At 39.4% G+C, this 26,985-nt stretch overlaps 1 protein-coding gene across 1 annotated transcript in view; it reads left to right on the top strand.

The window, feature by feature from the left end:
• ksr2 (kinase suppressor of ras 2) overlaps nucleotides 1-26,985 on the top strand; it is a 170,468-nt gene that overhangs the window by 122,391 nt on the left and 21,092 nt on the right. The window contains exons 9-15 of the mRNA XM_050050637.1: nucleotides 690-775; nucleotides 4,246-4,266; nucleotides 4,549-4,658; nucleotides 10,909-11,077; nucleotides 14,007-14,048; nucleotides 17,093-17,162; nucleotides 26,083-26,131. Of these exons, the coding sequence (XP_049906594.1) occupies nucleotides 690-775; nucleotides 4,246-4,266; nucleotides 4,549-4,658; nucleotides 10,909-11,077; nucleotides 14,007-14,048; nucleotides 17,093-17,162; nucleotides 26,083-26,131 (547 nt within the window). The remainder of the gene's footprint in view (nucleotides 1-689; nucleotides 776-4,245; nucleotides 4,267-4,548; nucleotides 4,659-10,908; nucleotides 11,078-14,006; nucleotides 14,049-17,092; nucleotides 17,163-26,082; nucleotides 26,132-26,985) is intronic.

Raw genomic sequence — 26,985 nt, 5'->3', positions numbered from 1 at the left:
ACAGCTGGTTCAATATCAGCAAAGTTTCCCTTTATATTCATTGTCTTGTGTGGCGATCAGCAGTGATGTGGTGGTTCACTTTTACACTGTGATCTGTAGCCTATAGTTCGGCTTTAGCTTCTAACTATCTTTGTCTTTTTAACCTGTTGTTGCTGCTGAGTCAGTTTGACATCCTGGATATATCCTTCAAACACAGACTGCAGACCCCTCTGTCTGCTTCTCTCTGAAATCACTCTTTCATCTGTCCAAAAATATGATAATATTTCTTCAGGGAGTGCAGTTAGTTACAGTGTGGGCTCCAAACTGGCTGTGCGCTGACTGCCATTTGCTGTATGTAATTCACTGACTATGGATACTGTAAGTACCTCATACGACCCAACTTTAAAACATCTGACCCCACCCGTTAAGTACTGTTTATTGCAACAGTTGTGGTAACTTGTGTCTGATTACACATTACACATTATTTTAGTTAATTAGTGTGTCATCATGCTTTTTTTCTTTTTCTTGTTTTCTTGTTTTTCCAGGTGATGCATGTTTATGAACTCTTTTGTTATTACCTCACTTGAATAAATTGGCAATCTGCATCTCTTGTCTGTTTAGCTACTCGTTTCATCACTGCGTAAATTAACTAAAATAATAACAACAAGACAAACACTGATCAAATTTGCTGTCCTTTTGTACACACTCAGGCTGAAGTGCCACAACAAATGCACCAAAGAAGCCCCACCTTGCCATTTATTGATCATACAGCGAGGCGGACGAGAATCCCTCAAAGGTATTTGTTTTTATGGAACATTTCAACAACACAGCTGCACACACATATTCATCAACATTCATGGTGGAGTCATTTCTTCCTCTTTGTTTTGTTTTTTTTTTGTTTTTTTTACTTTGGGCCTTAAAAGATTAAACAACACATAAATAATGTAAATGACTGTAACCAATTAAGTGCACATAAAACAGCACATAGGATAAGTTAGCCTTAGGCCTTTCTGACAGAAAGTTCTCTCTGGAAGAAATCTTTTTATTTAACCCAAACCATCATCTTTCTCCTAAAACTTAAGGTCTATCTGGCTTAAACCCCTGAAGGCAAACTTCTCCCAACAGCGTTAAAACATGGATTAATAACAAAATCATTTAACCACAGTATGAAATTCAGCTCAGTAACAACTGTCAAGGTTCATACACAAAACAGCTGTTTTCTGCTTGAGCATGTTTACATTGCATAAATTAGCCTAGCGGCTAGCGAACTTTATTACATTTATAACTTAAAAAATTACATGTATTATTCATTGTTTTTCCTACTCAGCGTTGGTTTAAGAGCAGTTCAATTAAATTTCAGCCTGCATGCACGTAATTTTGAGCTGAACATTGTTGAATCAGAGCAGCTGACGTTGCTGTAGTGAGAAGTTAGCGGAGTGAGATGCTCATCCAGGCAGGAACGTCTGTTTAATCTCGTAACAACATTGCTTACATATGGCATGTGCTCTGTCAGTTGACCCTTAGTTTCTCCATAATTGAAAATATTTCCACACTGCTAATTTATTCCAGAGTAAATAACATTATCCTCATTGTCTTTCTGTCTGCTGCTTGTCATCTGCCTGCTGCTGTTCGAGGGTGGCACAGGCTTTCAAAATAAAAGCGTATCCTAAAGATGACGATATAGATGGATGTTTGCACTTTGCATCGATGTTTCTGGAGCGTTGATCATTGAATCGATATATCGATCCAGATCGATGGGTTGTTACACCTGTACAATTAAAGCCATATTTTATTTCATAGAACAAAACATGATAGTCTGAGCTTGTGTTAAACATAGGGGTGTGCGATATGGACAAAAAATAATACCTTGATATTTTGGGGGATTTTGACGATAACGATAATTAGACGATATTCTTTTAAATATGTGTTTTTAACAGCCTGAGTTATAGCTCATTAATTGTTTCTCATGGATGATATTAATGGACGCAATGTTTTAAAGGAAAAATGTTCTTAACATTTCTTGCTGCTTTTTTACCTGCTCGCTCTGATTGACTCTGGTGACGGCCTTTTGTAGTATCAATTCCGGGTCCATTTGCAACTGTTCAGATAGGCGTTTGTCCCGCAGACTCACCACAAGCCTGTCCCTCACCATCTCATCATTTAGAGCCCCGTAACCGCAGTGCTCCGCCAGGCAGTGCAGCGCCGTAATCAAACTGACGGCCGTCTCGCTCATTTCTTGATGCTGCTGATTAAACTTTGCTCTCTCAAAGATCACATTCCTGCGATTCTCTTCTGCTTGCGTCTGCAATCCAGAAGCAATGCGGAATCTGTCGAAGCATTTAATCCATTTAGGCCAGTCTTCAGCCTTGAAGGTGAACTTTTCCGGCGGGGAGACTTGAAACTGTGCCATGTTGCCGCTTTGTTTAGCTAACTGTGGCTAGGCTAGGTAGCTCCGTAGATGGTCTTCCGGTACTGCGAACTTTCCCGACCTAAAGCTAGACACTTTTGCGTGTCGCTATATGCAGACTAAGTCACTAGTACAGTACTGTCGCTCGCGTCTGACTTTACTTCTGACACCATGTTCAGTTATTTATTGCTATAACCGCAAACCACTCATGAACCATGCAGGCTTCAGGTACTTGAGCAACCCTTTAATTGTTCCCCTGCAACACAATACAGCATGACCTTAGTTCCCACCTTACAGGCTGGTACCTATCACTACAGTTGACCCACGTCTTCTGAAGCTGCTGGAGCATCCGTGGGCGGTGTTGCCATGTTGTCTCGCTAATGTTTGTTTAGCAGCAGGCTGACCTGCCGGGAAGGTGCCAGTGAGAGATCATGTGACCACCTAGGTGTACTGCGGCGTGCTGCTGCACACAAGTTACGTAACTCTTGTTCAGTGAATGTGTGGGGTTTCAACCTTTCAACGTGTGTTTTCAGTTGTTTTTGTGAAGTCATTTGCATAACGTAATGTTGCAAATCGTTAAAACAACAATGACGATATAATTGTTAACGATATATATCGCCCACCCCTAGTTAAACACTGACCTTATTTCAGCCATCTAACCAAAATCCCATTCAAAAAACCCATTGACTTCGAGAGGAGGGAACAGGGAGGGCTAAAATGCTAACTCATATCTGCACACTCATTACTGCACCACTCTATGGCCGTTCTTCTCTCACTCTATTTTAATGTTTAGTTTTTTTATTTCTGCACACAGAATATGTGAATAGGCTTTGAGTAGCTTAAGTATTGTACTTGTCGGTGAAGATTCTCAGTCATCCAGGTCATGGTAATCGTAAGTGCTAATATCGTAGGCAACTGGACTTGCTTGCGTTTCTTGAAGACGTTTCGCCTCTCGTCCAAGGAGCTTCTTCAGTTCTAAATGACTGGTACGAAGTTGCAGGCTGTAAACTCTGTGTGGGTGGGACCCTTGCAGAATCGTAGGGGTCACATGAGCTCTTAGTTTCAGAGTCGTTAAGGTCATCGTAGGGGTCACATGAGCTCTTAGTTTCAGAGTCGTTAAGGTCAAAATGTGAGTCGTTGACCCACCTGGCCACCATGTTAGACGTTAGGGTCAGGTGGGTCCAGGGGTGAATGGGTGTGAAGTCGTCTGGGGAGGGATTCCAAGACTGCATTGTAGATGGGGGATAAGTAGTGTCGTAGCCACCCCCTCTGTTTAACGATGGTTGTTCCAGCTTGACGTAGATGGCTTCTTTTACTCCTCTTTCAAACCATCTTTCCTCCCTTAAGTATTGTAATGACTAATTTGGCAAACAAATGTTTAAGCATACGTTTTTTCAGTGATAACATGTATTGAGTTATTGTTTCAAAAAGTAAAAGTTTCAAGTGCCCTGACCAGCCCTGGTCATTTGTAACACCATCCCAAACTGAAGGTCAGAACCGGCCCTAATACGACAGCCTGTTACAAAGAGAAACAGCTCATAAATTAACTGTTTTCATGTGGATATTAAATCAGTGGGATAGGACAGGAACTGCTGTCATGATTATTCATATATTTGAATATGTCCTTAAAGCAACCGAAGAGTCCCCATTTTAAAAAGTGAAAGAGTCTCTGCTGGTTTAAGCAGATAGAAGGTTATCTGCTGATTAATTAAGCCACTTAGGTTTGACAAATGTGACTGCGTCATGCACTGTTTGTACTGACACAGACAGCACTGAAAAAATTCCCATTATCTGCTATCAGAAATGAGATTCTTTTGTCCTTTGTCTGCCTTCCCCCCTCCTCTTCTTCCCCCAACAAGATCACCAAGGAACAACTCAAGGTAAAGAACGCTAATTACACTTCTTCTGCTTTAGTAAGAGAAAGTGACAGTTTCTTAATGACATAGTTTGCTTAAGGAAACTTTTTTCCTTAAAGTGTCTGTGCAGATAACAAATGGATGGTGTTTAAAAAAGGGCAGTTTGTTCATTTTTCACATTAGAAGCGGTGCCTGATAAAGAGTTTCTTCTAATTTTCCTGAAGCTATTAAGCAAGTATTGTTTCATTTCAGTCTCCCACAGTGCTTCATTGTTCTTCTGTGCTTTTTTGTTGTTTTTTTCTGCAGTAGCTCGTCTGGTACGGACTGAATCAGTGCCATGTGACATCAACAACCCGCTCAGGTACACAGACCTGCACATCAGTCAGACGCTCCCCAAAACCAACAAAATCAACAAGGTAAGCGCAAAAAATAAACTGTGTATTACAATCTGTGCGTAACCTGTCCTACATATCACATTTCTTCCATTTTGGGGGGCTGGAAAATGGTTATGAGTCACAGTGTCTTTCTCAGGGGATCATGAAACCGTACGAAAATATCTTCAGCAGTATTGATGTTTACACAGATGGATTTGTTTTCATACAACGATTTTTTTGCAGCCAGCATATCTAACAAATTCTCAGCTCCTGAGGAAAAAAGTTGATCACAAGATTCCCATGGTGGCACCACTATGATGGAAATCTTGTGAACCAAAAGTGTTAAGAAAGAACGTGTGTGTGTGTGTGTGTGTGTGTGTGTGTGTGTGTGAAAACAACCCTTTAAAAAAAGCATAACTTTTTGCATTTGTCTTGCTGCTAAAGGATAACCAGATCATGTGAAAACATCTTTGTATCATCTCTTATGCTCAGTCTTGTTGCTCGTTTTCCCAAAATGTCTAATATCATGGCAACATTTATAATGTTTTGTTAGATTGTCACGTTTTGTTGTGACATTTTATAATTCCCACTGCAAGTTAAACAAACAGTACATAAGCGTGTGACACCAAAGAGAACACTGAAACAAAAATACACTTGTATTCCCAAGGTTGTGGGTTTCCAACCGAATCACCAGAATCAATATTGGCGTTGTACATCCCTGCAAATCACAGATATGTAACAACTGTACTTTACATTTCTTTACTTGTCAACAACACTGTGGTTAATGTGTAGTTATGTTTAGGGACAACAACCTCTTGCTTATGGTTAGGTAAAGATTATATTTTGTCTTAAAATACCTTATATTGGTGCCACCATCAAGGCTGGAAAGGCAACAATGTCTTGCTAAAAACACCTGGTTTTGTTGTTTGGTCTCAAACTGTAGTCTGCAATATGCCAGCTGTTGCACCCAGGTGTCCATCCAACATCACCTTCACCTCCCGATGACAAAGTCAGTCCATGCATATACATGTAATCACAACTACATCACTTTAGAAACGTTGGTATTATACGTGTGAAACAAACATGCAGACAAATGTAATGTATCTGTGGTTTGCAAAAATGTTCAATGCCAACATTTTCTTCAGGCAGCTGGGCTGGGGTTTAAAATTCAGACCTTGAGGGGTTTCAGGGTGGTTTAGGAGATGAGAAGGCCATTCCTGAAGAGGAAAGCCAAGATTCCCCAGATTTTTTTAACCTAAAAAAAATAAAACACCTAGAATCTGCCTATATCTAATGTAAGACGATCCACTGCCTGAAATTTATATTTCTGGTATGAGATAACCTGCTTCAATCAGCAAAAGCAAATCTGCAAGTAGAGTTGTGATTTGTTTAGGTCGACTGATAGTTCATCAGAAGTCCCAAAAATGCAGCCTACCACAAAATTTGATGTAAAGATAAAATAAGATGAGATAATCCTTTATTAGTCCCACAGCAGGGAAATGTATAACAATACAGCAGCAAACTGTTAGTGCAAACAGGAAGCATCAGTAAAAACAAAAAAGATGTAATTTAATAAATATGTATCAGTAAAATGAAACACAGATTAGTATAATAAGTAAACGTAAAAAAAAAAACACAGAGCAATAAAATAAATAAGCTGCAAAAAAAAAAAAAAAAAAGAAATACAGGCTGAATGGCTGATTTCACATTACTGAATGACGGAAGTATAGATATTTCTCACTTTAGCGTATACTGATATTGCACCTGAGTAATGATTGTCCACATTAAAAAAATAAAAGTGATTCAGACCGGCTGAATGGAACGGTATACGTTATTCGACGTATCAAACGTCCTAATAAAGAAAATAATCTGGAAAATATTTGATAGTCTCAAATATGTTCCACCTGGCCAGAAATACAGGAAGTTCAAGTGTTTGAATTCATCTTAAAACATCAAAATCTTTCTATTTACATAAAGCATATAATCCCAATTAGCTATGATACAGGAGTTTGACTTACATGCTAAAAAAAAATAGTATTTTTTTATGTTTCTCAATTATTCATATTTAAACTATGAGGGCACTCAGACCTCTGCCAAGGCCAAATGCCCTTTTACGAAATGCTAACAAAACTGTATCTGCACATGATTCAGATCCAAAATTTAACAGGGGACTTCCTTGGCCCGTGCTGCACCCTTCCACCAAGTTTCGTTAAATTCAAGCCAGTAGTTTTTCCGTAATCATGCTAACAAGCAAAACTGTTGAATCGAAATATTGCCGTTTTATTACTGTGCAACATTTGGATGTGAACAAAACTTCAACAAATCATTAGCTCAGAAGACTTTTGATTTGGTTGTTTGGTGTTTGTATGTTTATTAAGAATATCTTTAATCCAATGCCAGGTTCTGAATTTTGCTAGCGGGACTGCAGTTTAGTTTACATTGGGATAATGTGACTTTCAATATTGTGTTCAAAGCATGCATTAAAATTGCCTTGTGGAAATGGTCCACTGTTGTGTTTTATAACAGCGAGCAGTGCTATTCACAACTACTCGTTGCAGTAACTTATTGGATTTTTAAATAGAATCAATTGTCGTGATAACAAAATTTAGGAAATGACAGCACTACGCCAAACTGCACTACATTACAACAATTAATAGCACTGTCTGTCTTGTTAAGCACTTGAGACTGTGTTTTAACACCTGGAGATCTGAGCATCTGGCAAAGTGGTTGGTGAATTACTGGTATCGATCAGTGAGTCAGTGACTCATTCATGTTATGGTTGTTTGTTTGTGCTTTGGAACAGTAAAACCGTACTTCATTTAAACTCAAGGATTCCCTTTAACTATAAAGAAAATAGAATAAGGCTCAAACCATCTAAGATTCCTTTCAGACTGGGAAACAGTTATGGGGCACACAGAAGAGGGGCAAACACGTCAATAATTTATTTTGTCAGTCCATGTTGGTGTTATGGCCATTTGCTGCTTCCCATACTCCTCCTTTCGACGGTAGAGACTTTATGCTTGAGGTAGAGACGGACCTCCGTGTATCATCAGCAGTGGTCGATAGCAATACTGGACAATGCATCTGAAGTATAACAATAAAAATCCATAACCAGACCCAGACTTCCTGTTGGATTGGAATTGTTCAAAGTTGGATGTACATGCACTAAGGCTATGATCTGTGTATATAGAAAGCCCAGAAATCACCAGTAAACTGCACTCTCTGATATGAGTAGAATATGTGCTTGTGTAAAGGACGAAACCAGCCACAGATATGTTGATACAACTGCTTTCTCTAACTTTCTTGCTGTAATTTGTCACATGATAAATCCCTTCCAATTTTAGTTCATTCAGTACAAATTGCGTATAGTTTGCATCATTTCAGACCATTTGTTCAACAGATACCCTGCATCTTCTTCAGATTGATTTCCCACCTTCAAGGCATCCATTGATTTCCCTTCATTTCAGTACGCAAAGAAAATCATCTCGGCGAGACTTGGAACATAATCCATCAAATGGTCTTTACTTTTTGTTATTGTGATATTGCAAACCTCAAACTTTTGGTTATTCAACGATGCTCTGACATCTTAGAAATAAGAGATGGCTACTTTACAGAGGAAAATTGGTCTTTTTCATGCCTTCACGCTGGCGAGAGCTGTGGTTTGTCCGTCTGTCCATCCATCCTATTCTTGTGAATATGATATCTCAGGAATGCCTTGAAGGAATTTCTTTAAATTTGACACAAACACTCAGTGATGGATTTACTAGATTTTGGTGGTCATAGGTCGAAGGCCAAGGTCACTGTGACATTATCTGTCTCATTTTTGTGAATGCAATTTATTAAGAACACCTTAAAGGACTTTAGGAAAAAAAAAGTGCGTGAACTTCAACTTGGACTTGATTTTGGTAGTCAAAGGTCAAGGTCAGTGTGACCTTGCATTGGTCTCATTCTCGTGAAAGTGATATCTCAAGAAAACCTTGAGGTAATTTCTTCAAATTTGCCATAAATATTTACTTAGACTTAGGGATGAACTAATTAGATTTTGGTGGTCAAAGGACAAGGTCACTGTGACCTTGCACCCACCCATTCTGTTAAATGCAATACCTTAAGAAGGCCTTGAGGGAGTTTCCTCAAATTTGGTACAAACGGTCACTTGGACTCAGGAGTGAACTGATTAGAATTTGGTGGTCAAAGGTCAAGGTCAACTTGACCTTTCAACTATCTCATTCCCAGGGAAGCAATATCTCAAGAACACCTTGAGGTACCTTCTTCAAATTTAGAGCAAATGTTTACTCAGACCCAAAGATTGAAGTAATCTGACCTTGCATCAGTCTCATTCTCTTAAATGCAATACCTCAAGAATGCCCTGAAGGAGTTTCCTTAAATTTGGTACAACGTTTCACTTAGACTCAGGAGTGAACTGATTAGAATTTGGTGGTCAAAGGTTAAGGTCAATGTGACCTTGCATCTGTCTCAATCTCCTAAATGCAGTACCTCAAGAAGGTCTTGAGGGAGTGTCCTCAAATTTGGTACAAACGTTCACTTGGACTCAGGAGTGAACTGATCAGAAATGGTGGTCAAAGGTCAAGGTCAACTTGACCTTTCATCCGTCTCATTCCCAGGGAAGCAATATCTCAGTGTTGACCTGCTCTCCTCTCTCCTTCATCCAAAAACACCCGGTAAACATTTTATATGTTACTCCCCTCATCCCCTGGGCTCAAACGGGGACGTAACAAACACCTTGAGGTAATTTCTTCAAATTTAGCGCAAATGTTTACACAGACTCAAAGATTGAACTAATGTGACCTTGTATCAGTCTCATTCTCTTAAATGCAATACCTCAAGAATGCCTTGAGGGAGTTTCCTTAAATTTGGTACAAATTTGGAAAGAACTGATCAGAATTTTGTGGTAAAAGGTCACTGTGACCTCACAAAACAACATAACTCAGGAACTCATGCATGCTAATTATGACAAAAACATACACAAACGTCTACTCAGATATTACGAGGAAGTGATGAGATTTTATCTCCAAAAGGGTCAACATAAACTTCACTGTCACTTTGACATCTTAATGTAAAAAAAACACTTTTCTGGCCATTGCTCAACGTCATATCTCAGGAACAGAAGGGGAGACATTTGGTCAGATACTAAATTGGTGACACTAATTTTGGGTGTCCACCTTAAAAGTGTGCTGATTGTATAGATCCTCTGTGTTGCTGGGGGGAAGATGTGTTTGAAGCATCCATGTTTTCACAGACATGGATGTGTACTGTAAGTGCAACTTGACTGGATCATTGAGGGATACAACCGCAAAGCTGGAATTTTAGTTTTGTTTTCAAAGACAAACAGTTTGTCTTTTGGATTAAAATATCCAACAATGTAATTAATAAAGTGCTTGTTTCAGCAGAGTATTTACAATAGAATTATTGAAAGAGACTTATTGGAAAAAAAGTGATTATTTTTGAGTGATTACTAGGGAAAAAAAAGTGGCACACAAACAGCCTTTGGTTAATTAGACTCCATTATTGAATTATTTTATTCAGCCATTATTTGAACTGAAATTGGATGGAGTCTAGACAGTGGTCGTAATGTCTTGAAATTGAGTTTGGTAACAAAGAGACGTCTTCAGAAGTAACATAATCAGCTGAGGAACTGAACAGATGTGACGAGGAGAAGACTGCTGAGAAGCTCATCGGGCTAGACCTGGAGTTCAGTGTGGAGCTGCTGTAATGAACACAGGAAGTGGAGACTGTAAAAGCATCTCGAAGAAATGCTTTACATTCTTGCAGCAATAATGACTAATTAACTAAGATCCTGGTGAGATCAGAGAGGTTAAAGAAAAAAAAAACTGGAGCACACAGTTAGCTGACTGAGTGAAATATGCACAAACACAAGAGTAAGCATGTAACAGGAAGGACGCAATGTTGTAGCGTCCTTGAATGCACCACAGAGGGTAGTCTTGAAAATGCTTCCTGTTTCCTAACTGCAGCGCCACACATTGATAATATAACTTTGTCAAAAAAAGTAAAGGCAGCATATTGCTCATTGTGATGGATCACCTCTGTCGGGAAAGTTTCACGTCTCCGCAAGTTGATTTTCATATTGTACTGAAATTAATGGAAACCAAGCGCTGCCTGGAAGGTAGAAAATCAATCTAGAAACTTGTGGTATGATTCAAAAAGAGGCTGACAATAAAGTAGAGTGCAAGCATTTTATAATCAACAGACTAAACTTGCAAAATAACCGGTATGGAGGTTTAAGTAAAGCTTCTCTTGTTTGTCTTTTTCCCAGGATCACATCCCAGTCCCGTACCAACCAGACTCCAGCAGTAATCCCTCATCCACCACCTCCTCCACCCCGTCCTCCCCGGCTCCTCCTCTGCCCAGCAGTGCCACGCCCCCCTCGCCACTACATCCCTCCCCGCAGTCGGCGCGGCAACAGAAACAATTCAACTTGACAGGTATCAAAATGTGCAAGACCTGAATAACAGAGAAAGCACTAAACCCTTTGCCTTGTCTCATAATTTAAAGGATATCGATCTGATGTCAATGGATAAACATCCAAAAATAAGCTTGGGAAAACAAGAAAAAAGAAATGTAACTAAAGATTTTGCCATTATGACAATTATTACATTATGACAACAGGGCTCAAGTTGTAGCCTGCAGCTAACTCACCGACTCCATGGCAACTTTATACTTCCTGCTTGCATCCCCCAAATCATTATGGGAACTGTGGTTCCAAAAAATTTAGAACATACAAATAAAAGCAAGAAAAGGAAAAATAATAGGACTGCAAAACTTGTTTACACACAGATAGCAGCTCTGTGAGGCTCTTTTTTATGTAGGCACAGCCATGCTTAGAGCTACATTTCGTCATGCTAACATGCTCACAATAGCTGTGTTCGAAATCGCTCCCTATCACGGATATAGTGCACTATATATTGTGTTCGACATTTTGTAGTGTTGTTCGAATTCTCCGCGGTTAATTTCATTCACGATATAGTGGACTATGAAATACCCACAATGCACAGCAAATGTGAGTGAACAAATGACGTACCCTACATTTTACTCCCGTATACCACAATGCAATGCGGTCGTCTTTTGCCAGAGTAGAAGAAGAAGAACAACCACAAAGATGGCACAAAAAGAAAAGAAACTAATAGGATGCTAGCCGGTAACGTTAGCCCTCGAGCTAACAATAGCCACTTAGCTCGCACGAGCCAGGTAGCTTGTAGCTTGTGCACTATCGTGGGCTATTACAGCTCACAATGCAGGCACACGACCGTAGCTGACAAAACCAAACGTCCACACCATTGAAATTTCAACAATTTATTGACAAAAAGTACAACCACCGTACAGTTCGATTATCCTCAAAGCGCCCAGTTTGTTTACATGATGCTCGGCGCATCCACTTGTGTCATAGGAGTATGCAGCGCAGCTACTGATGCAACGACGTTCAGAAAATTTCAGTTAGTGTCCAAAATCTCGTTCAGTCGTTCCCCATGTAGTGCACTATATAGTAAACACGGAATAGGGAATAGTGAGTGAGTGAGTGGACGGTTTCGAACACAGCTAATGACAATGCTAACATGCTGATGCTAAGCATATATATTGTTGACCATGCTCATCCTCTTAGCTTAGCATGTTAGCATCGCAAATTTGTGTTTCCAAGGATAGCGAAGGCTTGGCCCTCCTTACTCTGTCTCAGTCTGCCTCTGATTGGCTTACTCGGACACTCCAATCCTAACCCTAACCAGTCTCAGTGCTTGAGCTAAACCTTACCAACTCAACGAACAAAGGCAATGAGTAGTAGCCAGTCAGAAGAAGAGAAGGGCGGGTCATGCCTTCACTATCTTTGGAAACATAAATCTGGCAGTTCAGGGGATGTTTGTGGTCATAAACCAAAGTAAGTGAAATCTTGACCCTGGTTATGATGCTTGATAAAAAGTTAAGAGGATACAGAGGAGGGCAATCCAGGCACTCCAAAATATAGAAAAAGAAAGGAAATATTAAAAAGCCTTTGTTGTAGTGGCTAAATCATAAAAAGAGCCAACATGTTTAAACCACTGCAGGTCTTCGTCAGGGCTTTCAAAACAATGGAAAATAAAAATAAAAAAAATAATGGAAAAATAAGTCGATGAAATGCAGAGTGACATGAGATAAGATACTCAGAAAAAATAAATTTAAATATATACACACATATCTTAACCCACAGGCCGTGAATAATGACAAATCACAAAAAAAGTGAAGTCTATATCCTCATTGAGACCAGGAAACTTTAAAGCATCCAGTTGACGGGTCCAAAAAGCTTCCCTTCTATTAAGTTTCTGTACTCTGTCACCCCCCCCCCCCCCCCCAAAGGTTTAATGTATTCAGTGCCCTCTATGTGTAATAAGGAATCATTACCATTAGGAAATTCACTGAAAGTCTCGCAATTTCTTGTTCCAAGGCATTTTTATGCTCAGCAAGGATCCCTCGAGTGTCTTTTTGTACGGCCTATATAGAAAAAAGCCTTCCACACATGGACAAGTCAGATAGTAAATAACAAAAGTGGTGCTGCAATTTTTTTTTGTTTGTAAGTTCTGTTTGTGTCCACATAATGTTTAGTTTGCATAACCTTGTCACAGTGAGGGCAATGCACACATTTAAAAGTGCCAAAAGGTTCAGATAACCTACTGCTTTTTTTTGTCTGCTGGAAGATGTGAATGCATAAGTCTGTCCCTAAGCGTCGGGGCGCATTAAAATAAAAAATAGGGGGTTAAGGAAAGACTTTGCTCCAAAAAGCATCACTCTCAATAATAGCCAACAAAAAGTTAAGAGGAATTGCAAAAGTGATAACAGTTTATCCTAAAGAAAACATGAACATGTGGCAGATCAGGCAATCCACTGAGACATTTCACTTAAAACCACGGATGTCAATGTTATGATGGCGTCAGAGGAAATGCCAAAAGTCAGGAGGATACATGTGAACCATTAATTGTGTCCACAGAGCTGTGTCACTAACCAAACTTGAACAATTTCATGTGTCATAAAATGAGTCATTTACACTATTCGTAGAACATGGGCAACTCACGTTCAACTCAAATGTGCAAATTAATTATATTTCTGAGTATCCCAATTTATTCAGAAAATAATAATACCGTACTTTATAAGGCAGGCATGGCTTATTCATGTAGTGCTAAAAGCCTGTAAATACATGGAGTGAAAACTGAGTATAAAAGACAACATAAATCAACACACATTTAGGAAATAACTTTGTGTGAACTTTAAAGCAACACTGCGTCTTATACTCTGTATATGAACTAATTTAGGTATGAAAGGGGAATTTTAGCCATGTCAGATTGGCACTTCAAACTCAAACTTCAGCTCTACTTTTGTTTCTCTCCACAGCCTCCAGTTATTTCAAATACAAACAACAGTTCATCTTTCCTGGTAAGTACCTCATAATTGATCATTACCCTTACCCACAATGCACTACAACCAGCCTTGGAAAAGTACAAAGGAGGAGGGCTCTTTTGATGTTGGTGTTGATTCTCGTCTCCTCACCTTGGCCTGCTTTAAAACTCTCGGCCCCTACACCCACTCGTTGCTTGTCTCATTTGGGCCTCCTAATGATTTGTCAATGCCCAGACTCTTTGCTTTGCCCACACTGGTACCACACAGTCTTTGCTCATTTGGCAGCTTATTACAGCCAAGACAACCTGGAGTGGTGTGAGGAAAAGAATGAGATGTAATTGAGATCTAGAGAGACAGGTTTTTGGAAATGCATAAATATACAGAGCACAGCGGTGCCCAGGTTCTGATTATTGTAGCCACACATGCTGTTGTCTGTTTTTCAGCTAAATTACATCAGCTGCCTTAATGAGCTGCATAACAGCATGGTCAAACACTACCACTTACTGTTTGTCCCATCAATCTAAAACCATTATGCTGTAAGTGGAGCTAATGCCACATTCACGTCACATTAAATTTACTGTAAATGCTGGCTATTGTTTAGAAAAAGAACAGAAAACAAAAACACATTTACATAAGCGTCCCAGGGGAAATTATAATATGATTTAAAAATTATTCATCGATTGTGTTTACACAAGTGCTCATTTTCGGTGTCACAGTAGGTTCGAGAGAGTCCCAGCGCACATTTTTGGGAGAAAGTAGAATTTCCCTTCAAAAGTTGAGTCTGTCACAGGCATCCCAGACACAGCAACTGGCTCACATTCACACCATCGTCCAATTTAGAGCCTCCAATCCTCCTGGCTTGCTGGTCTTTGGAGTAAATCCATGCAAACATCCATGCAGGCACCACACAGAAAACAAAACCACGTCCCTCTCGCTGTGAGGCGACGGTGCCAGCTACTAATGCACCGTGCCACAAAGGGAAGGTTTTTTTTTTTTTGTGGCTCCCACTTTGTGTCACAAATTGTCACAGTGTGCCAAAACGGGCGGCAAGCGTGGCAGCGAATCCCTCTGATGTCTTTCAGAGGTAGATACCACACAACAGCTGACCTCACTCTTCCTACATGCTGAAAAGGAGCGCTTTCAAAAAGAGACAACCTGCTCTTTCTCAAATAAAACGATTCTCAGTATATGCTATACGTCCTTTCATGGTGCTCAAATGAAATACGCTCTTTCTACATGCTTCACAGACACATACTGGGAAGTAGCAACAAAATTATATCACATGCTGTATATCAACACAAATTGTATCTCCCCGTACCACAGGGCATGCCACCGCTCCCACCGTGAGGACATTTTCTACCCTGATTGATATTTCCATACAAATTATGCCACGACAGAAAGACAGGACTTCAGCATGTGATAGGTTTCCATTGTGCAGCCAACATTTTCTTTTCTTTCTGCTGCATTCAAACAAAGCACACACCAGGTGCACAGGAAAAAAACAGGTTGAATTCCAGCACACTGTCAGCACTAATTGTTTTGAAAATCTGACATCTTAGTCATGAACCTTTGTCAGGTATTAAATGCACAGTATATTCACAATATATCATTATATGGTGACTTTGATGCCTGAGAAATGTTGCGTTTTCAAAACACTTAGTGCTGACAATGTATGAGAATTCAATAGTTTCCTTTGCTGCCGTCCAAGCCACCAGAAGGGACGTGTTGCTGTTGATTTAATCATGCCAAAGAATGATTATCAACATGGTATTTTGAAATGAAGTGAATTAAGTAAATATCTTAGCTTAAACCACTTAATGCAGAACAACGAAACCAGTTTAAAGGGACAGTTCACCCCATAATCAAAAATGTACATGTGACTTTTTAAAAAAAAAAATATATATATATATATATATATATATGTCCTACATGAAAACTGCTCAAAACAAGGTCTGTAGATTATCTTGAGTAATGAGTCATGGTTTCTGGAAAGAGACATTACTGTTGAGTTTTTTAAATACGTTTTTTTTTGGCGCTTTGAGCACCACAAGACGAGTGCTATCTAGTTCCTTTATGTTGGAGAGAAGCCAGACATCTCTACAGCCAATATCCCCAACACTCTGCACCTCACCACCAAAACAATCTAGATTATTAATCTTACTACAGGTTAAAGGAAAAAATAGTAGTGCTGCCCCCAACTAAGGATTTTCCTTGTCAACCAATAGGGCCATTAGTCGACTAGTCGCCCACATGTTTAGGATATTAATTTGATTATTAAATGATATATTTTGGGCGGGGCAACACAATGGTTTGAGTTGAAGGTGTGAGAAAGAATAGTATCAGTAACATTGTTAACACTGTGCTACATTACAGAGAAATACAAAACCGTACTAATGAACCTTCATTAATATAGGCCTATATTTTATCTACAAGTGCACGTCACACACTGAGCGAGCCGCCTGTTAATGACGCTGTGGGCTAATGGGCATGTAGCTACTTCCATGTTTCAGATGATACGTCATGTTTGTAGTCGACCAATAAAGATGAGTTTACATATCACCTTGGGTTCGTCCTTCACCTTCTCAAAATGATCTCACACTTTGGATTTCCTGCCCGAAATGTTATTAACTAGCCTGTGGAATAACCGCAGGTACCAGCCCTGGAAATTAGAGGCCATACACATGCTGCATCTTTAACTTCCTGGAAAAGGTGAGGTCAGGCACTGGGCGCTACTCTTGTGCTTTTTTTGTGTCAGCTTTCAATAGCGCGTCCTAACAGAGTTTAAGTTTTTTCTTTCTGCGACTAAGCAACCAATGAAATCTTGCCAACTCATGACCTTTTTTGACAACAAACGTGTGGTCGACTGTTAGGGGGCAGCACTAAATCCTATGCATTTTTGATTTTGGGGTGAACTGTCCCTTTAAGATAGAGGTACATCTATCCTACCTGTAGCTGAAATCATCCACTTCCTTGCTGAAACAGTTAAAGCAATCTAAACAATCTTAAAAATGGTTTAATACTGAACGCAACTTTGCTCTAACTTGTCTGACATTTTGTGACTCTTTTGTGACTATCTCCAGATGTTGCTCCAGAAGCTCCTCCGAGCAGAGCACCGCAGGTCATACTGCACCCTGTCATGTCCGAACCAGGGTGAGTAGATTCTATTACAGAAGTAATTCAATAAAAACCATATGTCTGCCTTTCAAGAAATTAAGAAAGTACTTCTGATCTTCATCAGGCCCTCTCAGTTGTCTCATCTCCTCCTCCCTCTTCTCCTTCTCTCTCTGGCCGCTGGTCAGAGGCCAAGTCAAACTTATTGGAGCACAGATATTTGGGTGACAATTTCGATGTGAGAGCCGACATGACAGATACTCAGAGACTAATGTTAGCATGGCCTTTAGTTCACGCTACACTTGGGATGCCAACTGGATTTTCACTGGCTCTTTGAGGAAGCCAGTGGTCACAGGAAAACAACCGGAAGAGGAGGAGGAGTGATGAGATGCCTTTCGACCCAGATGTTAATCAGATCAGGATCTCAATCTATCACAAGAAACAGGGCAAAAGAACCTCCATCTATAGGCGGATGGTCAATTGTGATTAAATATGGATCATACCCATAGATTGTAATGGATTAATCGATAGCAAGTAATGTTAATTTAATTTTCTAAATATCAACACGGTCTCGAAAGGTCCTGGACATAGGGAGGCTGATGGTATGAGTGTCTAATTATGGTATAGGGCACGGAGCTGTATATGTTAGTGATGTATTTGGATGAAAAAAAATCTATTTGACGTCTTCATGCTACATTCCTGAAACAGCTGTCAGCTTTGAGATAAAAATTGTGAGGCAACGTCTGGAAATAATGAGAATCAGAGGGAAATATAGAACAATAACTAATGATGTGCATACATCCCAGTAGGCTCAATATGTGTGGACAGAAGGGGATTGTTTTGAGGTCTAGAGCAAAATTCATTACCATAATATAATGATGTGTCAAAGGTTATTTTCTGTATGTTCAGATTATATTCAAATGCACAAGGTGCAACAAATGCATGTAGGAATTCTTTTTTTTTTTTTTAAAGTAGAGGATAAGAATAATTAAGAGTTGTCTTTATATTCACACTGGGCTGACTGTGAAAAAGTTGCAGCTGTGTGCAGTTGATCTCTCGGGTAGGGAAACGCAGTGAGGACAAGATGGTCATTTTCATTGGGCTATAATAGACCCTTATTGTCAGCCAAATGGGTATACAGGCAAGTACAAACTGTGTAGCTCATCATGAAACAATTGTTTGTTGTCAAGCCTTTAACAATTACAACTCCCATGTGGCTTTGACAGCTAAGAGCTCGGATATTATTTTGTCATTTGCTAACATAATAATCATAGTTTGAACAGGACCTATTATGCTGATTTTCAGGTTTGTACTTGTATTTTGGGTTTCTACTGGGACTTGTTTCATTCATGCATTTTCCTGTCTGTACTGGAACAGACGTAGGTCTATTTACCCTCTGTCTGAGACGCTCCGTTTTAGCGCTTGTCTCTTTAAGCCCCCTCCTGAAAAGCCCAGTCTGCTCTGGTTCGTCAGTATTTCCAGATTTCCCCCATCTTGGCATCTCTGCACTGTCACTGCATGCCGGGAGTGACTGTGACTGAGAATAGGGACACTTTCTACCATGCTGTATAACCAATTAAAGCTTCTAAACACAGCCGGGCATGTTCCAGCAGAGTATGATCCGTAATCTGGGAGAAATTTACAACAGCATCATCAAGATTACTTGTTTCCCTGACTTTAGCATGGAGCTACATGTAGCAATGTACTTGCAGCTGGGGAATTACTGTATATTGTAGCGCTATTTCCCCATTAAAAATCACCAATTAAAGCTTCTAAACACAACTGGACATGTTCCAGCAGGAATCTAATCCAAAATCAGGGAGAAATTAAAACCATCATTAACCAAGACTCCATGTTTCTCTGACTTTAGCATGTAGCTACATGTAGCAGTGTTGCAGCTGGGGAATTACTGTATATTGTAGCACTATTTCCCCATTAAAAATCACCAATTAAAGCTTCTAAACACAACCAAACATGTACCAGCAGGAATCTGATCCAAAATCAGGGAGAAATTAACAACATCAGCAACCAAGATTACACGTTTCTCTGACATTATCATGTAGCTACATGTAGCAGTGAATTTGTAGTCAGGTGATGACTGTGTATAGCGGCAGTTTTTCCCATTGAAAATCCCCAGTAAAAGCTTCTAAACACAACTGGACATGTTCCAGCAGGAATCTGATCCAAAATCAGGGAGAAATTAACACCACTGGCAAATAACATGTTTCCTGACGTTAGCGTGTAGCTACGTGTAGCAGTGTGGGCTACATCATGTAAACACTTGCAGTGCCTGGAGCAGATGATCATTTATAGAAATTGATCATAATCTGATGTCTTGTAGCTAAAGGAGAGAAGAAAGTGTTGGTAACAGAGTATTCAGAAAGGTCTGAAGCCTGAGGTTGGTGGTTTCGTTCATCATCCATCATGTGTAAATGACAGAAAATAAGGAAAAGCATAATAGGTCCCTTTAACCTTTTATCAAAATGATTATGTTCTAAAATGTTACAGTCCATACAACAGTAGACTAGATACCCCACTGGCTTGTTTTAAATATCCCTTAAACGCTATGTTCTCACTTCTTAAAAAACATCAATGGCACAAACTTTGTTTCAGCTAAAACATTGTAAAGGCCCATTTATGCTCAACGTTAAATACGAATCCGGATACAGACAGAGCCTTCTGTCCGTGCTCTGCATTCATTTTGTCCGTATTTCTGCATGTTTCCATAAAGCTTACGGATACGGGCCAAACGGAGCAGTACCACTGGAAACCGTGGGGGCAGTGTTGCTGTCACTACCCGATACGTAGCTCTAGTGAGACACGAAGAAGAAATGACAATGGCGGTTATCGAATGCCCCCGCGGTCATCCTAAAGTCCTGGAAATGACACTCGTCGTCAATTTCTCCCATCGGCAGTACTAGAGACTTTGTCTTTTATGCAAGAGGTACATTATCAATATCTCCTCCACAGTCGCCATGTTTGTTTTTGAGTTTGTTGTTGTCATAAACTTTTGACACTGGGCTGCCCCCTGGTGGATATATTGGTTAACATCCATGCCAACGTAAAGGACACATGGAAGTATGTGGGCAGTGACGGTAACATCGTTTGAAACGGACGTATACATTTTCGTACGTAAAGGGAGCATAAATGGGCCTTTAGGCAGAAGCAAGTAGAACAGGTCAATGGTGAAAGTAAAATCAAGTATCTGTTTCAATGAATGATAATTTGTCAATCCTCAACTGTGTTTCTTAGTTTTTGTAGAGTTCCATCAGAACGAATCACAACAGTTCCTCTGTGCACAAAAATGATTATGTCTTAAAGTTTCTCACAAATATTGGATGAATGTGGTGACTGCGATAGCCACGTAATTGATCAATGGCCACTTGTTTCCTAATGATGGAGAGGTAGACTGGAAGAGTGATGAAAATGGTGCTAACTGGTAAGAGAATGTCTGTGGTCCACTTATTTAAAAGCAGCAAAGCAGGGGGTTTTTTTTCTGCTCATTGATTTTCTGGATAACATTGATTTTTTTACAGGTGTACTCCAGGCAGAGAAAAACTTAAATTCTCCTGTGGATCTCTGGGAATTTTACAAATAGTCAGTGTTTGGGGGTGTATTGAGAGGCCTTGAACAGCTTTTCTTTTCAGATTTTGTGCATGAGATGGTGGGTCTGAGCCTGAACAAAATACACACAGCGATAAACTGTATATAATTATTTATCATTTTAAAAAAATATATATTTTCAGGCTAATTTGCAGGGAGTTATGAAGAGTCGTGGAGCCTGTTTATCACCGTTCAAACCTGTGTCTATCAATGCTGCTCTAACATTTGTTTTCATATTTTGTTACTGCATGCGTTAATGTCAAAGGGCTCCATGCACAGTTGTTACATCCACACCCTTGCTAGCATGCCTGCTTGTCATGTTGGCGATTGTGTCAGTACAGCTGGTGATATCGCTGTCAGTAGTATCCAACACGTCTCCTTCCATAGGGCAAAACGATGGATGGTTAGATTCAGATTCAGATATTCTTTATAGTTAAACAAACATACAGCGAAATTCAGATGCATTCAAGGACCAGGCCCATATATAAAAATAAGCAATAAATAGTAATAAAAATAAATTCACTCACATTCTACTCAATTGTAGATACACTCCATACACTTATTGTCAACATATGCAGTTAAAATGGAATTTTAAAAAGAGTGCTCATGCATATTATTGCACATAAAATTAGTTATTGCACTTCAGAAAAAGAACTTTAATGTGTGTAAGTGGCTTTGCTTCACACAACACTTCATCTGACTCATTGCACAATGGGCAACTTACAGAGCATCGGCACACTGACACCAAAACAACTGCCACTATCTGCATTAGTGAAATAATCTTTGTCAGGGACGCATCAGGACACATTAGCATTTACACTACAGAAGATTTTTGGTCAAATGCATCCCAGACCATCTTGACAAGAGGTTTGAGTGATTGGATCACAGTGCGTATTGGTGGTCGTTTACACTTGTATTAAGTGCTGTCCACTTGTGATTGAATCACCCAACATGCATGTTAATATCACGTAAACAGGCTGATGGAGAGGGCATAAAGTTGTTCATTAACAGAACTGTTGCAGGACACAGGGAGATGTTCTCGAGCAAGATATTTAAAAATCTACGTTTAAAGAAATGCTGTCCGTTACAGATGCTCATTTTGATTCTTCATATGTCTCCACTGGGATCAGTCAATGAAATCATCAAATTACACCTCAGCTTCTGAAGAGACAAGGAGACACAGTATTCCCGGGTGTGTTCTTAATTAAGGCAGCTACATGCAGCTAAACATTTAGAAATGTAATAATGAAGAAACCTCTTGAAAATCTACATGAAAAACAAGCAGTCATCTTGAACCCTCGTGCCTTTGAGTCTGCTCATTACTACACCCCTAGATGGACAATGTTACGGTTTCTCACTCTCACAGTCTCTCGTTCTCTGCCTTTTGACGAGTGTGAATACATTAACGCGGTTATGAAACTCATATTCCTCTGATTTAATTAATGCTATTGTCCCTCCTTTCCCACATCTTTGTATGCTCTTGCAGTGGCAGCCGGCAGGTTTCTTTGGCCTTAATGGCCTCATCCCAGGGTTAATGAGGGCCTGTGTCAGACCCCAACTCCCGGCAGGTACCCCTCATTAGAGCAGAGATCGAACCGCTGGTAGGGGCCCTTGGCGCCACAGGAATCACATTATTTTTTACGCTGCCTCACCTGTGGTCTCTGCCCAGAATCCAGGATTGCACTGCAAACTGGTGTTAATATACCACAGAAAGGTTGCGAGAGGTTACACACTGATGTTACACAGCCAGTTATGTGGACGGAGGGGGATGGGTTGAAGAGGGTAAAGTGGGTTCATTTGTGTCATGTCCTTGGCACCCATGGTGTGGGTGACAGCGTACCTGCCGGGGTCAGGAATTAATAGGACGTCGGGGCGTAAATGCACTTGAAAGTTCACACTGTTAAAGCGACTGTGAAATTAAAAATTAGGGTCAGAAAATGCAGCCACTAATTAGGAGTGCCCTTTCTTCCATTTAATCCTGTTCACATTTTATTCATTTATCTGTCAAATAGTCTTGATGGGAATGTGCTCCTGCCACCTGTGGACCACTGCAGGTGATCAGTATAAAAGCCTGCAGTCCAGTAACTCTTTCTTCTGTAATATGGGCACTGAAATATTGAGAAGGTTTTTAGTAACAAAATTCACACCTTGAGAGAGCATTTAAAATGGACTCAGTAAAGAATCTCACTAAGAACAAAGAGATTCTGCATTAATGTACAGATTCAGGGTATTCAGAGTATCAGACACAGCTGCAATCAATGAGCAATCAGTTCAATTAAGTGGGAGGAAAACGTCCTGCAGCATCACAGATAGTATTTGCTCATACTGAACACATACTAAAGCAACAGTGAGTAAGAATCAGAGGGATTTAGTAGCATCCAGCTGAAACTTCTCCAGGTTAGAATTTCTCAAGTGTTCATTGTCCAGGGGGTTTGTACTGGAAGGTGAATTATCCACAGAGATCACTTCCTCTCCAAAATAAACTACAGACCTTGAAATACCCAGGTCACAAAGTGCTCTACAAGGGCAGTATGCAAGAAAGAAAACACAGGGATGAAGTGACTATGCGGGCCATGTCGTGAAAAGTGCACAACTAGCAAAACTATTTGCACACGAAAAAAAAAGACAAATTTAAAATATACAACAACAATACACAAAATACAAAAACGTACAAGTTACCCAAACGCCTGTCTAAACAGGTTTGTCTTTAGCTGCCTTTTAAAGGAAACCACAGAGTCAGCAGATCATAAGGGAGCAGGCAGAGCATCCCAAAATTTAGGTGCTCTGGCCGCAAAAGCTCAATCACCACGTGTCTTAGGGGGTGATCACACAGAAATGAGACGCTAGAGACGCGGACGCTTCAACGCTTCAAAGACGCTTGAAATGCTGGAAGCACTTATTCAATGCCCACTAGCTACTGGCGTCTGACGCTCAAAAAGTTGAAAATATTTTAACTTTTCAGCATCTACGCACGTCTACGTGCATCTAAAAAGAAGCGTCTACAAAAACGCACATCTAAAAAGACGTGCGTTTCTAGCGAGTGCGAGGGACGGACAACAAATGTAGCATATTTAATTGAAGAGTGTGAGCTGAAGAATACGGGTGAAGTAGTTCAATTACATAATAGGGAGCTTGACCGTGTAATGCTCTGTACGTAAGAATGAGAATTTTGAACTGGAGGGAATTTTTAACTCAACAGGGAGCCAATGAAGGGATTTTAGTTTAGGGGTAATGTGAGAGTTTCTATTTATATTCCATTTCTACCAAAATATCCCCCTAAATCCTTCACACTGGACCTTTAAATGCTCACTGACACTATGTTTAAGAAATATATTTTAAATCATAAGACTGCAATAATGCTACAACATGTAATATGGGCGTCCTGATATTGTATCAGCTGCACTGACAAGGAAGCAAAGCAGGTCACCATGTTACTGTGATGATGCTCGTGAGATGATTTGTTTAATGCAGCTATGATAATACATCTTCCATCAGGTTACTCAGTATGAAGCCACGATGGTCCTCGATTGACCTGATTGAATTCAGGTTGCTTTAACACCATTTACATCAAAACAATCACACAATTCATCCAACAACGTCACAATATTTACAAGATGCATGAGTTCATTTATAATCAATAAAATGCCGTATAATAAATTCGTGTTGCTCCAAATATTACTCAAAGATTTAAGGTGTGGAGTGAGAAAGATGTGAGCTCACCAGACCTCTGCAACCCACTCGTCATCACCGCTTGAGGTTATATTACCTACTGCCAGCAACACACACCTGAATCTCTGACCCACCAGTAGGTGGATGAGTTGTATTGTGGGTAATGTAGGTGGTAGGTTTTTGTCAAGGAAAACAAAGTGGTGGAATAATAAAAGATGATATCTCTGCGTGGCTAGATTGGTAGAGTACTCTTAATGCTCTACACTGTAAGTGTGGTGACTGCCGACACAAAGGAAATGCATTATAATCACTGCACCACTATTCAGCCATATAATTAAGCAGTTAAGTGTAAGAATGGGACAATAATAAATCCACAGATAAGCATCACACATAATGAGACAGAGTGTGCTGAAACATGGGCACCAGTGAGGAAGTACTTATAAAGAAGAAGAAAAAAATCCAAGACCACCATTTTTTATTTTTACTTATTTATTTATCTATATATTTATTTATTTATTATTTTGATTTAAACTGTTTTCTTTTTTTGTGTCAGCACAGTTCTGCAGTTTTCACAGTTAATGTAACATGGTTACTTGTGATGCAAGAGTAAAATTAAGGTGGAATATTTAGAAAGTAACAATATTTATGACTGATATTGTTTGAAGGATGGGAGGTAAAGAGTTGGTTTCAATTTATATATTGGTTCAGAGGAGGTTAGAAATGGCAGGTTTCACTTATATGCTAATGGATTGTTAGAAATATGTATCTTTTGTTTTTCTGTTTGAATTCTGTGAGTCAATAAAAAAGCAGATTCAATCAGTCAAACTTTATTTTTATAGCACTTTTCATACAAACAGAATGCAACACAAAATAGGAGAATATGCCAGCTAGAAAAACAAATTAATAAAAATAAATAAAAAGATAAATTCACAATAATAAATACAAAATAAAAATATTAATTAAATCATATATATATATATATATATATATATATATATATATAAACAGGAAAATTAAATAAATATAGGCTGCAATACACTTAATTACAATTGTATTACTAAATACAGTTATTCAAAACAAGTAAGGTGATGTCACATTTTATATTTAGTTCACCTCCATTTGAGTGACTCTTCTTTCCCAATCTTCACCCCTAGAAGTATCAACTGTTAAAATATCAATAACCAATCAATAACATTGTAGCCTACCAAATAAATAGGGGGCTCATCAGTAAATGCTGTAACATTATCAGGATGCTAGACTCCAAGAATGGATCATTCTCACTTTTTTGGGGCATTATAAAACCAAAACGCCATTATGAAACCTGATCAAGTGAGCAAAATATTACGTAAAGTAACAACACCTAGGCTCAGGGGTGTAGGGTTTGTTTCTACATTGGGGAGGACACATAGATAGGTTTGGGCGTCGTCTGCTAAAAAGTCTTAAGCATTAAACACTAAATTTCTTGCACTCTGGTGATTTGTTATGCACCAATTTTGCTGTTTTTGCTTCAATTTATGTTAAAATTTAAAAAAAAATTGACACAAATGTCTACCTGGACTCAAGGATGACCTTGACTTTGTAAAGGTTACTATTACCTCACAAAACTGGTTCATGAAAGGCAAACAGTTAGGTGGTAAATCTAGTTTTCTCATGGATTTGTTTCTACCTCTTTTCTTCTTGCTTTTAGGAATGAGGGGAACCCTCTACTTCAAATCGAAGTTGAACCTACATCAGACGTGAGTCCTTCCCTTGACCTTGATGCGACATTTGTGGTGCTTTTAAATATATGTGAATGAAAGTTTTCTCATTCGTCACATTGTTTTTCTTCTCCACATCTTTTTTGTCAGTAATATCGGGGTGAAATTCCTCATGAATCCAAATGAAGATAAAATGCATCTCTCACTGTTACTTGTCGCAGTCATTTGTGATGTTCTCTCATTTAGCATAATTTGGTTCAGCTCTCTGAGGAGCCTCCAGGTACGTCATGTGTCAAAAGCAGCAAGGAGGAAAAAATGCAGCTTCACTTATCGTCGCCGACGTTCTGAAACAATGATATATATCTGGAGAAAATGTGATGCAAATTACCTTGAATAATGTTCCAGCAGGAAACTTTGAATAGGTCGTTTTCACTCCTGTGGTACATTATATTTAAAATCAAATAAGAAGAAATCAGTCAGTTTTCCCTCTGGCTGTTTTCCCTTTCCATAACGCTCAATTTTTCTTATCGGTGATGGCCTTAACAGCACTCAGTATTTCAAATGCACACAACTTGACAGCTACATATATGTCAGAGTACATTTAGGATTTAAACAGCTCTGAGTACATTTTTATTGGTGACCTCAAATACATACATTTATGAAAAACTAGTCCATACCATAGACTGGTCCATACCCATTGGTAGCTTTGTCACCTTCTACCTATGCCAATCGTCAATGCCTATGTGCAGTTTCACATAGATTGACCACGTCAGTGAGTAGAAAAACATGGGACAGACAGAATGACTGACTGACAGAATGACACACTGACAGTTTCCGTGATTATGTACAGCATAACATACCATGACTTAGTCATACCAAAAATTAGAAAAAAA

Source organism: Epinephelus moara, chromosome 8 (genome assembly GCF_006386435.1).
Source record: "Epinephelus moara isolate mb chromosome 8, YSFRI_EMoa_1.0, whole genome shotgun sequence".
NCBI classification, from domain to species: Eukaryota; Metazoa; Chordata; class Actinopteri; order Perciformes; family Serranidae; genus Epinephelus; species Epinephelus moara.
Note: the sequence above shows the minus strand (reverse complement) of the source record. Positions and strands in the feature narration are given on the sequence as shown.